The following is a 14,400-nucleotide window of genomic DNA, read 5'->3' on the forward strand; positions in this document are numbered from 1 at the left end:
TACCCTAAATGCCTGTTGTCGCAAATTTGCAACATACCAAAATTTCTATTTATTTGTTGTGCAAAAGTGAAATTGATAATCTCAACATTATTTACCATCTACTTAAAGGCAAAAACACACATCATTTTTTTTTTTTTATATACAGCTATATAAATTCAGGCGTTAAGGGGTTAAGACGTTAAGACTGCTCCTCTAAACAATTCCCAATCTAGCTTAGTCTGTAGGCCTAACTGTTGATTATTAACTGGGGTGATATTAAATCATGAATATGAAAACTGACATGTTTTTATGGTCTTGGTCTCGACTCCTAAAGACTCGGTCTCGACTCGGACTCGACCCTTCAAAGACTCGGTCTCGACTCGGACTCGACTGAATTTGAAAACAATTTAAATTATTTTTTTATTAATGCACAACGTTTCGGTCACACGACCTTCATCATAACATATTAATTAAAAAAGAAAACAATTCTTTTAAATTGTAATCATATTTCACAATATTATTGTATTTTTGATCGAATAAATACAGCCTTGTTGAGCATAAGAGACTTATTTCAAAAACACACAAAAAAATATATAATTGACCCCAAACTTTTGAATGGTAATGTATACCCTATTACTTTATTTAGTTACTTTATTATTTTGAAAATGTATCTAAGTGCTCCCCAGATCAGTGCAGAAAATGCAAAAAAGGTTTACAGATTCTGTCTGGGCCCGCCAATTAATTTTGCCAAAATAAAGAGAGAGAAAAACATGTTTGGTTGAGGTTTGTTCTCATTAAATCACCTCTTCTGGTTCATCTCTCCTATTTATTTCTTCACAGAAAGTAATCACTTCAAATGAGAACTAGATGACAACTAATTTCCTTAGTGTCAGACACTGAAGCGTCTCACGATGTGATATTGCTCTTGAGAATAATTTGTCTCACCATTGGCATTCAAGTACTTTAGAATATACATACTGTATAGTACACTATAAATTTATCAGTAGTTCCTCAGTACTTTCTCAGAAGTCATATAATCATCATGCTGATTTTATGATGTCTCTTTTGGTTACAAGCAGTTTAATTGCAGTGGCAGGTCACACTAAACACACTATATCTACTTTCAGTTTTCACCCTTCATGTGACATTTCTGTCCTATGAATACAGAACAGCTGAAAGTTCATGATCGTTTTTGTTAGATTTGTTAGAAATGGAAAAACAACATTTATGCATTAATCATATTATCTTTTGTTTTAGCACTATTCCTAGTGAACAACTGACAAATGTAAAATTTCTAAAACATTTATATATATTTTCATCATAGTTGTGTGATCAGACAAAAAGAAAGATGTTTATCTACAGTACGTGCCGTCCTGTAAAAGCGGGTTTCAAAGTGGATGTTTTTATTTACTGTACAGTTTGTTTGTGTACTACTTTCTTCTTACTACTAAGACTTAAGGCAGTACTTTTGCATGGGGAAGGGTGTCTTCACACCATTTCACTTAAGCTTAAGTCATCGGACCTTTTTAAAGCCCGGATTTTGCCAGTTGGATGATAACTCGATTTGCAGTCAAATGCAAAGGAGATAACACTTTTACAGAATGATTGGAGGTTGACAGGTTCATCTGATAACTTAATATAGGCTAATATAAACAAAGACCTCAGTTTCCCTTTATACTGCCTTCTGCATACTTGTAAGATTCTGCCATCTGGTGGTCAAATGAACTCTCTGTGTCTCTAAATGTCTTTTTTAAGCAGAAGTCCTTTGGCAATTTCAGTAAAAATGTATTGTATACTTGAACTTTTTTTCTTTTTTTTACCAGCAGGTGTGTTCCTCCTGGTTCCTCTAATTCACCCTAACCTTTCTTTGTGTACACATGTGTTTAGACTCAAACGGCCAGCCATTCTGTACCCAGTGCAAGCCGGAGTACCAGGGTCCCAACTGTGAGCAGTGTAGTGATGGCTTCTACAACGCCGACAGCATCTGCCTTCCCTGTAACTGCAGCGGGAACGGAGACCCCCGCTTGTCCCCTCGGACCTGTCACCCGGACACGGGCCACTGCCTGAGCTGCATCAACAACACCACGGGCCCACACTGTGAGCGCTGCGCAGAGGGCTTCACAGGGGACGCGCTCACCAGGAACTGCACTCGTACAGGTGAGAGCCTGTCTATACATCTTGGGCTAATATGCGTAAAAAACTCTAGTGATAATATAAATGGATTGATTTTTGCTACAGGAAGGGATATTAGGGCTGTTCCGAATCAGTCATTGATTGATTTCGCAGGTGTCTCTTCTTTTTTTGTTGGAAAAATTGCAGCTGTACTTTAAATTCTTTTGTGTGTGTTCATTTATATTATTTTTAACAATTCAATTAAAGATGAAGCTGTAACTGTAAAACTATCATTTGTCAGTGCAGTAGTTAGAGTCACTTCTACATGACTTTGTAATGAAGAAAAGTGAAGTGAACACCAGGTGAGAGTTTGAATCTCTCTCTCTCTCTCTCTCTCTCTCTCTCTCTCTCTCTCTCTCTCTCTCTCTCTCTCTCTCTCTCTCTCTCTCTCTCTCTCTCTCTCAATTTCAATTTCAATTTCAAATGAGCTTTATTGGCATGACTGTGTAAAATAGCACAATATTGCCAAAGCAATAGACATATACAAACATATACGTACAGGTAGATAAATAAAAGTGAACAATAAAAAAAATAAAAAAAAATAATAATAAAAAAATTATAATAACATTTCCATATTATGCATAAATATATCACAATGAAAAAAAAAATGAAATAAGTACAGAGAGCAGTTTAAGGTAAAAGAGGGTTCAGCCCTTGTCCCTCATATGATGGCAGGAAGACACATACTGCGCTGCCAGGAGAACACACTCTTCTTTCTCCCCCAGAATATAAGACAGTTTGTCTATAAGGCTCGCATGTTGGAACTGGGGTAAAATCTGAGCTATTAGTGTGAAATAAGTGTCTCTGATGTGTTTATACTTGCTGCACTCGGTGAGGAAGTGCAGCTCGTCCTCTACGACTCCATCAGTGCAGTGTGAACACAGTCTGAGCTCTCTGGCTCTCCAGCTCGGCTTGTGTCGGCCCGTCTCCACACACAGACTGTGGTCACTGATGCGATACCTCGTCAGGAGCTTTCTCTGACCATAGTTACTGATATCGGTCAGGTATGGGGCCAATTTATAATCAGACTTTATTTTGTGGAAGTATTTTAATTTATTTACTTGTGTGACCTTTATCTGCCAATCTTATATGTATTCTTCTTTGGTTATGTTCCCTATTTCTTTTACTTTTGCGTGTCTGAACTGAATTGTTGGATTAAGTTGGTGTTTTTCCACTAAATGTGTCATGGGGTCGCTCTCGGGGTGTCCTGCCCTGTACCTGAGAGCGCAGTGATGGTAACTCTCTGTCTGCGCGTCTGATAGATGGAACCAGAACTTTGCGGCTCTCTTCTGGATCTCAGATAGGAGAGGGAATCTGCCTAATTCTGCCCGGCAACCCAGACTCGGAGCGTTTCTGTGAGTTCCCAGGATGTTCTTGCAGAACTCGAGGTGGAAAGTTTCAACAGGGGTTTTGTCCCAGGAATCGTAATTTAGTTTAAATTTGGGGCCCCAGATTTCACAGCCGTAAAGAAGGATGGGTTTGATGATGCTGTCAAAGATTTTCAGCCACAGTTTAATGGGTGGGTTAAATTTGAACAGGGGTTTTCTTATACTGTAATAAGCCCTATAATCTCTCTCTCTCTCTCTCTCTCTCTCTCTCTCTCTCTCTCTCTCTCTCTCTCTCTCTCTCTCTCTCTCTCTCTCTCGGACACACTTTTTCATGCGTTTGGTGTAGTTTCAGTTGTGAACCGAATTGCAGTGTATTGAATATATCATGCATCATGAAGGCCTTGATGTTACCCAGCCTTACAGTATATATTATGTGAACAGGAAGGAACTGAACTTGAGATATTAATATTTTTAATCACCTATTTCAAGGGGTGATTGAAAAGAGCTTGCATGTTAAGCGTGGGGAAAGATGTGTTATAGAATGACTAATCCCAGATCAGCGTTCTGACTCACAACATCCGTCTGTTCGTGCCTGATTCTATCAGTGGTGTACTGTAAAGAGGACAGATCATACATTCCCATAGGCAGGCTGACTCGGGCTGCCAAACAGTAAACAAGGTCCGCAGGGTGGATATATGAAAGAGAGAGGATGAAGAAAAGAGTGATTTATCACTTCAGTAAGTCAGCCAAATCCACACTCTCTTTTCGTCAATCTTCCCACTCAGCCAACAATAATAAATCCTCCTTTTTTGGCCTGTCTGAGCTCCTTATCCAGATGTTCTGCTGATACAGAACAACCATGTTGCCATTCACTGCTGATAACAGTACTGTAATGGAACTCCATGTGGAAATGTTGACTTTCCAACAATGGTTGAAAAATCTTTGAAGTAGCATCTCCCATAATGGCAGTGTTGTTATTGTTAACTAAATGAAAACTTTCCAGTTTTGGTGATTAATATTATAAATATTATATGAAAAACTAATTAAAAAAAATCTTACTTTGGTAACTAACTGAAATAAATATATTAGTAGCGGTAGTTGAAGTACTAAAATGACTAAAACTTAAAAATAAATGAAAGCTATAAAACTAATAACAAAAACACAAAACTAAAAATTAAAATGAAAAATTAAAATGTACAAATAAAAGAAAATTCTAAATATTAATTAATACTATAATAGTACATAAATAATAAAACTACCATGTTTTCTCAGATGAATGGCTGAAGTATGTTTTCAGTCTTCATGTACACGGCATACAGTCTGACATTGTCGGTTCTACCGAACAGATGGAATCGCTCTTGCCTGTGAGTCTTCTTCCAGTGTGCAGCATCTGTTCTCTACATTACACTAGATCAGGGCTCCACATGGGACTGTCTTGCTGCTCTCACCCTTCTTTATTCTCTTTTTTTGTTCTCTCGATCTTTCATTTATAACATATATTGCAATTTTTTTAGTGTTCACTGGCAGTGATGTTAACTTTTAGCGTGGAATGTTACAAATCTGACAATACTGTCTTTGGTAGCATGTTTAAAAAATGCACAAGTGAAAGATGGAACAATATAGTTACAAGCTTTTTTATGTAATGACTTGTTTAATATACATTACCGTTTAAAAACTGGGTAAGATTTATTTTGGGGGGAAATTTTAATTATTAATTTTAATTATTATATAATTATTAGTTATTAGTGGAAGTTCAAATGTGCATGAACTTCCATGTTTACCAAATGTGATGTGCCTTATGTATGTGTTTGGTCATATAAAGAAATCATATCTCTACAAGATTTGGATTAAACCGTTCAATTCATATGGATTTGTTTTACGACAACTTTATGACCTTTTTGTATCCTTTAATTTTTAAAAGTCTTTTTTTAGAATGACAGAATTTAAATTTGTGGGTGATATCTGTAAAGTACGTGAAATTTGCTTCATTTCGAGATGAAAGTTATGATAACTTGCAGTTCGGTGAGTGAGTCATAAGTTCAGTAAAGAATTTGAATGATTCATTAAAAGAACTGTGAGAGACATTGATGTGTGAATAAGATTATACTGGCTAGACTAGACTATAAACATCCTTTCTTTCTTTTTTTTATGCAGCCCACTAAGACGTGTTTTATAAAGATGTGTTTTCTTGCCTTTATTTTACAGTACACCACCTTTTTATCTCATTACATTCAGTACAAGACTGTAAACTCACATTCACAACTTTTATTCAGTGGTGCAGGAAACACTGCTCTGTCCGCCACACCACCAGAAAGTCACTGGAGTATAAATAATTAACTTTTGTTTTTTGGATAGGTGGTATTACATTAGATGCATATTTTCTCAAACTTTCCTTCTCTTTCTCTTGCCTTGTCCATAGTCATCCACACTACTCCTTCAACCACTATCCACTGGTTTCACTACACCACCATGACCTCCAGCCCCAATGCTACAGCACAGTTCACCACCACCTCCAGCAGCCTGCTGAGCAGCCTGGGCAGCTCCATCCCCAACACCACCACCACCACAGTGACTCAACTCCCATGGAACCAGTTCAGCATCATCATCCTGGCCGTCATCATCATAGTTGTGCTAGCTCTCTTGGCTGTGGTGGGTGGCGTGTACACTTACCGGGAATACCAGAACCGCAAGCTGAACGCCCCGTTCTGGACCATCGAGCTGAAGGAGGACAACATTAGCTTCAGCAGCTATCACGACAGCATTCCGAATGCAGATGTATCAGGGCTTTTAGAGGATGAAGTTAGTGACGTGGGCAATGGACAGCTTGCTTTAACCGGTCCTGGTAGTTTGTATAAGGTGTAACAGATCTTCCTGTTTTTATGCAGAAACTGTGCTGCTACACCAGCGCTGGATCGACACTGACCAGATTGTGGACCTATGGATATGTGTTTTTCTCATCTGACATAATGCAAACACTCTCACAAGCACTCCAAAACAAGAAGAGCCATTAGTGAATGAAGAACATGAGCAGTACATCTGACTCAAAAGCCAAGTTAAACATCCTGCCTTGTTGAGGACCTTGGCCCAACTCAGAGGTGAAATATGTTGTCTTGCTTTGAAGAAAGAGGAGAGATGCAGAGACTAATTCGCTAACAGAATATTAGACACTGAAGCATGTCTGGTTAGATCAATCAAATGCACATTTACATACGTCCATTCCCCCGTTCTCTTTGTAAATGCTGTGGATGTTTTAAATACACAGAGAAGACATTCGTTTTCAACAAACTCAGGATGGATATCATTTGTGTTGTCTGTAAACCACACTATTTAAGTGTTGCTTCAGTACAAGGATACCATACATGCTATTACATGTGCATGACTTTAGGGGGCGCCATTACACTGGACCTGACATGCAGACCAGGCTTGTGTATTATCCAATGGAAATACATAATACTGAATGGCAGATGCTGAATGACTTTTGCATTCATTTGCAATTATGCAGATGCTTTCTTGCCGAAGCGAAATACGAGAAAGGATTATTCATTTTTTTATCAGGCCAAAGAGGATCTGTGTGTGTCAGTCTCAGGCGGAGAGAGTCTGGCTAATTCTTGTCACAGTTTTACAACGACAAAGAGGATTTAAAGGACTGTTTCACAATGTATGGAATTTTACTTGTTTTATTTATTTTCAGCAATTTCTCTGCAATCCGCTTTTCCCTTGTGACTTATCACCAGCCACCTGTTGAAAGGTGCCATGCCTTGTTGTGTGCACTTGACACATCGATATGTCTGGTTGGGAGAGTTTAACAGTATTGTTTAATTTATTTGGATGAACCTCTCTCTCAGACTGATGGCTTTGGGTCAGTTTGTGTGTCACAGAGGAGGGGAACAAATATGATCAGATGAGCAATAATGGCTGTTGTGTCTAACAGCCTTTCTGGACAGTAATCAATCTCTGCCATTTTAGTAGCACAGGCTAAAACAAGTTGATCCAATGGTTCAGTGAATGAATAAGTGTACGTGTTTGTGTGTGTAGGTGTATGTGTGGAGGCTGAGTGTTAGGTTAGTGTAAAGTCAGCAAAAGACATGTGAAAGGGTGTGTATGCACAAGGACATTCTCTGTAGGGGATGGCCCGAACTTGAAGAAAGGAGCAATAGTTCATCTGTCTGCATCTCAAATGACTCTTGGGATATCGTCTTTTAGCCTCCCCCCCCACCCACCACCTCCCTTCCACAGTCCTGAAGCTGTCTTTTCCCAAGATGCGTTGGTTCAAAACTATGTAAATATTAGATGTACAGAATGGTTGTCTTGAGGAGGCTGCTATCGTATTGGTACTGTGGCAACGACTTTTGTTTCTGTGTCTAGCATACTTGTGCGCGCACAGAGAGACTAACGTCGTAACGGTGTCTTAATCTTACATTGTATGCATTGTGCAGTATGCATGGTGCACCACATTCACAACTAGCTCTGTGAAAGATTTCAATAAAAGTAAGTTTTACTATAATTTGTGATATCATCATTATTATTATTAATTTATTATTATTATATTGTTGTATGTCATGCACTAGTTCCAGCCCCTGAACCGCACCAGTCTGTTTCCCGACCATCTGGTTCGTCCTGAGCACAAAAAGCACTTGTGAAATTCACGAGCTTCAACTTAATTAAATTTAAATTCAATTTCCTGAATTTACTGGATTTTTGTGGATAAATGAATCCCTGGATTCAGTAAATTTTGTCAGGGCAGAGTCATCAGATCTTTTAAAGATAATCCGTTGTTTTTAAGGCACTGTAAACCTATTTTATGTTGGATGCTTAACATTTTTTATGTTTATTTGTTAATATGGGAATTTGCCACAGTGAGACATTTCAATTTGTACAGTAAACATTTTTTATTTTGAAATGAAAAGTTAAAGTTGACTTTAAGGTTAAACACTCCACAGATTTGGGCAAAGGGCATGTTGTTGTTGTTTTGTTGTTTTTATTAATAGTCATTATAACTCATTGAGTTATTTAATAATTCCATGAATTAAGTGTACATTTCAAACATTATTCATCATAACCTAAAGTCCAGTTGTCCAAACTCATTTAATCTGAATTTATAGTCTGTTGCTATAATGACATTCCTTCAACTAAAAATACAGGCCTGTATACAATTTGTATAATTATATTGTGTAATTGAAAAATGTATTTCTTTGACTAGAATTCTGTTTAATATTCATAGTTATTCATTGTTTTTTTATATCATTAATCAGATTTTCAAACCAAACTAAATGCCATACATTTATCAAAATGCATGAGCATAAGTATTTAACGTTAATGATATCAATCTGATATAGTTTTAACCTGATATAACTTTAATCTGATATAACATCATTATTAAGTAGTGTACATGCCAAAGTCATCTCTAAATATGTTACAATTTAGCAACAAGTGCATACTTAAGTACATACTGTATAGTTATGCTTACCTTAGTTTGCCCACAAATATCAAAGGTTAAAACATGACTCCTTTTTTACATGTACAGTAAACCATATTGCTCAGATTATCCGTTTTTGTTTTGTTTTTCTGTTCAGTATAATCATCACTTTCATCTACGGACCACGTGTTTCTGATGCCATCATCTGTGTCAGAACCGTGATGGTTAAATTGAGTACAGACATTTTGCAATTTATTATGCATTTCAAATATTTACAGACCTCCTCAGTTACATGGTACATGAAGCTGCATGAGGCAACTATTTTGAGTTTTATTGAGCAATATGCTGATGTGTTACATTTTCCATGCCAAGATGATTTCTTATGTTCTTGTATGATCTTGTCCATTTCTTTTGAGCAAAATGGTTGGTGATCAATCTCACAAAAGAATTTTTGTCTTTAGAAGCTGAAGGGGGTGGATTCTGGAATCCTCTACTGCTTCAGTGTATATCTAATGAGTGATTATAATCAAGGTATTAATCAATATTTTTCCTTCTAAATATCAAATGAGTTGAATGACTTCTCCAAGCTTATGAGATTTTACTTAATTATAGAAGTTACCAGTGTGATTGCTGAAATGTTCTTTTCATGTATTCTTTAATGTCTGTATTAAATATCTGAGAGGTGACTGAAGGGTCTGGCCCATGCCAGGAATGCAGTAACAGTGTTTGCTCATTTAGCCCGACTTCCGGAAATGAAATATGGACTCGTTTTGTGTCTGAGAAAGGTCTTCGACGTGTTAAAACATATATCTGTTCTTCTAGCTCACCATGAAGTCTATAGGTCACAAGGGCCATTGGAACCAATAGTTTAAGTGACTATTTCTTACTATTACTTCACTGTCTGTCATCTCATTGAGAGAAAGAACATGCTAACAAAGAATACTAACACACACGCAGACACAGCTTCTTCTAGGTTGGATTTGGTCGGGCTCTAGCGATAAACAGGAGACTCTTCCCAAAACATCCAGATAACATGTTCTTTCTCTCAATGAGATGACACATTAATCTAACAGTGAAGGAAAGACTTTAAGAAATAGTTGGTTCCAATGGCCCTTGTGACCTATAGTCTTCATGGTGAGCAAGAAGAACAGATATATGTTTTAACACATGTTGGAGACCTTTCTCAAACACAAAACGAGTCCATATTTCATTTCTGGAAGTCGGGCTAAATTAGCCTATAACCAAGTAAAATCTCATAAGCTTAGAGAAGTCATTCAACTCATTTGATATTTAGAAGGAAAAATATTGATTAATACTTTATTGAAACAGCAGAGGATTCCAGAATCCACTCGCTTCAAAGCTCACCGATAACTCCTAGATTTCCTAACATTACAAAAATGTAATATACATTTTTTCGACATGATCTAATCTAGGGCTGCACAATTAATCGCAATGAAACCGCACGCGATTTGGCAAAGGCTGCAATTATTTAATGGGCAGCTTGTCAGTGCAGCTGATCGGTAGTAAATGCTGCTTCATCTGAACGCCAGAGGGAGTCTCACGCAGACATGCCAAATATGCCCCGCCACAGAAGTACAATAACACACGTCAGACCAGGAAATCCCTATCGCTGTAGCTGAATAAACAAAAGATTAAAACGTTTTGATTCATGGCCGGACTGGGACACAATTTCAGGCCGGGAAATCCCACACCCATCCAGGCCATCCCATGTAAAATAAAACCCAAATAACCCAAATAAAATTTAGAAACACGGACAACCCTATTTTTTCCTAAATTAGGCTACATTTATTGGTCTAAATCCTTAGGTTGGGACCGTGTAAAATAATTAAAGGCTTTCTCTTGAACAGTATCCTCACTTCCCTTTTCCTTCTCTTCATTTACCCTAATATCTCTATGTCTCTCACTTCCACCAGTATCATCAGCCTCATACACTAATTAAAGTTTAAACACTAATTAAATACATATATATGTATATATGTATATATATATATATATATATATATATATATATATATATATATATGTATGTATGCATGTATAAAGTGTGCGTATTTTTCTTGTACCTGTCTTTTCTTCACCTGTCACTTGTTCTGGCCTCATGTTATAAACAGAACTGTCTCCACCTTGGTGTAAAACAACCACCTTATTGTAATTTGTTTGCCCAGAATCTACATTTATTTGAGTAAAAAATCTAAGTATTATATTTATGACAAAATGTTGTTGTTTTCATCTTAAAATTACTTAAATATCCAACATTTAGCAATACTAGGCTATATTTCATACAATATGTTAAAAAAAAAAATCTTATTTTGCTTCTACATGTCATCTCACTCCCTGGCTGAATATGTGATCATTGCACCACAGCTAGTGCTAGGTTGACTGTTCCACCTTCATTTGATTAAAAAAAAAAAAAAAAAAAGGGAAAATAGTTTTAACCCTCACAAATGGCCAGACATAATTTTCTAAATTGTCTAATAAAATGTTATTGTATTATTTTTTGTTGATGTCTGCACTATCACTCCTGTCTCCCTGCTCCCAGTACCACATACATGTTAATATTTGTCTGCTAAATTACTAATGTAACTTTACACTAAATAATATTAATCTCCTTTAGCATACAGTAATTTGAGTGACGATAGTAATGGGGCACTACTGCGCACATTTGCTAGTATTTCAATCCTAAGTTAACGAAGAAAAAAGTACAGTGTTTACAGATGAAACTGACCTGCACTTGAAGCCCTGAACAGGTCATTCATTTTGCAACATTTTGCTGCTTGTTCTTGGAGTGCTTTCTTTGTCGTTGTCCTTTCCCTCTCTGCTCCACCTTTAGCTGAGGCTTAAAGTGGAATCGTAGCCTTGCCAGCCAAGACTAACAGATTCATGATTTTATTTTATAATAATAATTTTATTGAATGACGAATTCGAAAATGATCACTGGACACTGGTAAAGGTAGTAGTATAAAAAATATATAATAATAAATAAAAAAAATAAAAAAACATGCTGGCTGGCAGCAGGCCAAATTAGTCGGCAGGCCACCGGGAATTCTCCCGGTGCTCCCGATGGCCAGTCCGGGCCTGCTTTGATTGATTAAACGTGACTAATAAACACACAACTGCCTTATTCTGTGTAAGAAGTCACCATCTCACTGAATGATGCTCAACTGTCGTTATGAAGTGAGTTTGGAGTAAAAGCATGTTATTAAATGTTGTCTTTTATAGGACAAAAGGTTCATAAATGCTTCACATGTTTGGAAAGATGTTTGAGTCGTGTTGCTTTTCAAATGCAAGTGACTCAAACTCACAGTGCTTTCAGATGGAGCAGCGTTTACAGAGCCTTACATCAATGACAAGCAGCGCATAAAAAAATAATCGCAGCCTTTGCGATTTCAAAATCGTTATAAGCCAAATCGGTTTAAGTGTGATTGCATGGAAATTATTATTAATAGTGCAGCCCTAAGCCTAGTAGCGGTTGCCCCAAGGTGGCAAGGTGTCTTTGAGTGATATTGCAAACTTCTTTGATAGTTTACCTTACAGTGTGAATGTGTGATCACAAGAACTGGACGACACAATCTCCATATCGAGATGTTTCCTCTGGCTGTTGTTGATTGTAAGAACTGAGGTGAATAATTTGCTTTCATGTAATCCTAAAAATGAAAACAATCCAGTGGAGAATAATTACAAAAGCCCCCCACCCACATAAATGTTCTCATCTTTAATTCGCACACTTCTCAAAGGTCAGGGGTAGATAGCTTGGGGAGTATTCCTGCAATCGCCTACACCTTCTGGGTATCCATAAGGGGTCATGCATACTAACAAATATCACAGAATCTGAATCACTTTTTTTAAAGTCATACTAAGTACTTTCATTCATTTTTCCTTTGATTCAGATAAGATTTTAGAAGTAAATAAAAAGCATCCTCTTTATCTCCTCTTGGAGATAAATTAGCGAAAATGTGATTTCAATCTTTGTCATCTTCCTCTTATTTTAGTTTTTTAGTTTTTTTTTTTTTTTAATAGAACCAAAATATTTGAAATTATTGTAACCTGGTTTAAGACCAAGCTAAAAAAAACCTCTGAGAGCTCGGCAGTGGGTGAGACTAACATGCAAACAGTACGGCTCGTTGGCTAGTGCCTTTCATCGTCAGCATTTTGATTTCAGCAAATCACTTTAGTGCAACAGAGCTGATAGCAACGTGCAATCTACCTAAGAGAGGACATGAGCAAAGAGAGATGTCATCTTAGTTTGACTATTGCAATGTAATGGTGTGAATTACAAATCGATTTTACACTTAACTTTTAGCATGTTCCTAATCTCAGACCTCATTTATTGTTAGTCATTTTTCACAGAAATAGGTTCACAGGTTTAATGGAGAAATTATAGCCTTTGAAACCATAAAAAGTGGTGCTATGTACACATTACTCCACTCCTACATTTGTCACTCACCTACTCCACTGTATAAAAAAGAGACTGAAGTGTCATACAGGAATATGATGATAGTGTTGATTTATATTTGCGATATTGTAAACTCAAAGCAGATTCGTTGTGAGATTGATTCAAAACACGACTGATTTTCACTTATCTCCCGTCCCAGTCACCACTGCATTTTTCCATTTAGCTAATGGAGAACACTTGAAGTGGAAACTAGCAGTTGTAGTGAGAGTCTTTCCTGTGTCTCTCTTGTCTTCCTAGAAATACATTTGCCATGACACAAAGAGATATGTTGAGGTTCTTGTCAAGATCATCCCTCAATCCCTATCTATGAGAACATTTAGGATACCTGACTTCAGTTGAAATGTGGTCCAGATGTATAATGCAAAGCCAACACATCCTCCCTCCTTCCATTTTTGAGCTTTATCATTCCCAGTAAAAAAAAAAAAAAAAAAAAAAATCATCGTCCTCAGATTGTTCTTTTTAAAACAAACAACAAGTCTGTTACTTCTCTAGGGTCAATAATCAGTAATGACAAAACAGAAATGTGAATCATTATTTCACATAAAAAATCCCGAGACATTTAAATCAATCTGAATAAATGATGCTCGAAATCAACAGCACTTAGCCAATAGAGTGGTGACGAGTGGAATTTGATGTCATCATGGCATAGAGCCATGTAGGCCTTCGAAATGGAAGACGTTTGCGGGCATTTTCTTTTACTAACTTTGATATCATCTGGGAAACTGCCCTCTTTTGGAAATTTAACTTGTGAGTACTGTAAATAGAGTAACTGATAAAGTGAGTCATATAAAATATATATATATATATATAACCGGAAAACATAATCTGTGTCTGAATCAACAGTGAAATGCTCACAAACAGGTTGCATGTCCCTAAAGCGCCTAGCAAAACTTAAACACGCACAGTGCATGAAGACTTTTGCTGATGCTTCTGCTAACACCCACACCCAATGGGAGCACATGTATATTCATGTGGTGACCTTGTTTGCGTGATTGATTACAGATATATCTTATGACTTCCAGTCAACATTG

General features: G+C 37.0%; 1 protein-coding gene across 2 annotated transcripts in view; it reads left to right on the top strand.

The window, feature by feature from the left end:
* The window catches only part of LOC308691342 (multiple epidermal growth factor-like domains protein 9), a 122,715-nt gene extending 114,734 nt beyond the window's left edge, over positions 1 to 7,981 (top strand). The window contains exons 5-7 of one of the 2 annotated variants that reach the window (XM_081366418.1): positions 1,867 to 2,136; positions 5,899 to 6,278; positions 6,365 to 7,981. In XM_081366418.1, coding sequence (XP_081222544.1) covers positions 1,867 to 2,136; positions 5,899 to 6,278; positions 6,365 to 6,490 — 776 coding nt within the window. In that variant the 3' untranslated portion in view covers positions 6,491 to 7,981. Of the gene's footprint in view, positions 1 to 1,866; positions 2,137 to 5,898 lie in introns of both variants that reach the window. The other variant, XM_081366419.1, reaches the window with a different exon arrangement.
* The last annotated feature ends 6,419 nt before the right edge of the window (positions 7,982 to 14,400 follow it).

Source organism: Scardinius erythrophthalmus (genome assembly GCF_964197995.2).
Source record: "Scardinius erythrophthalmus genome assembly, chromosome: 5".
NCBI classification, from domain to species: domain Eukaryota; kingdom Metazoa; phylum Chordata; class Actinopteri; order Cypriniformes; family Leuciscidae; genus Scardinius; species Scardinius erythrophthalmus.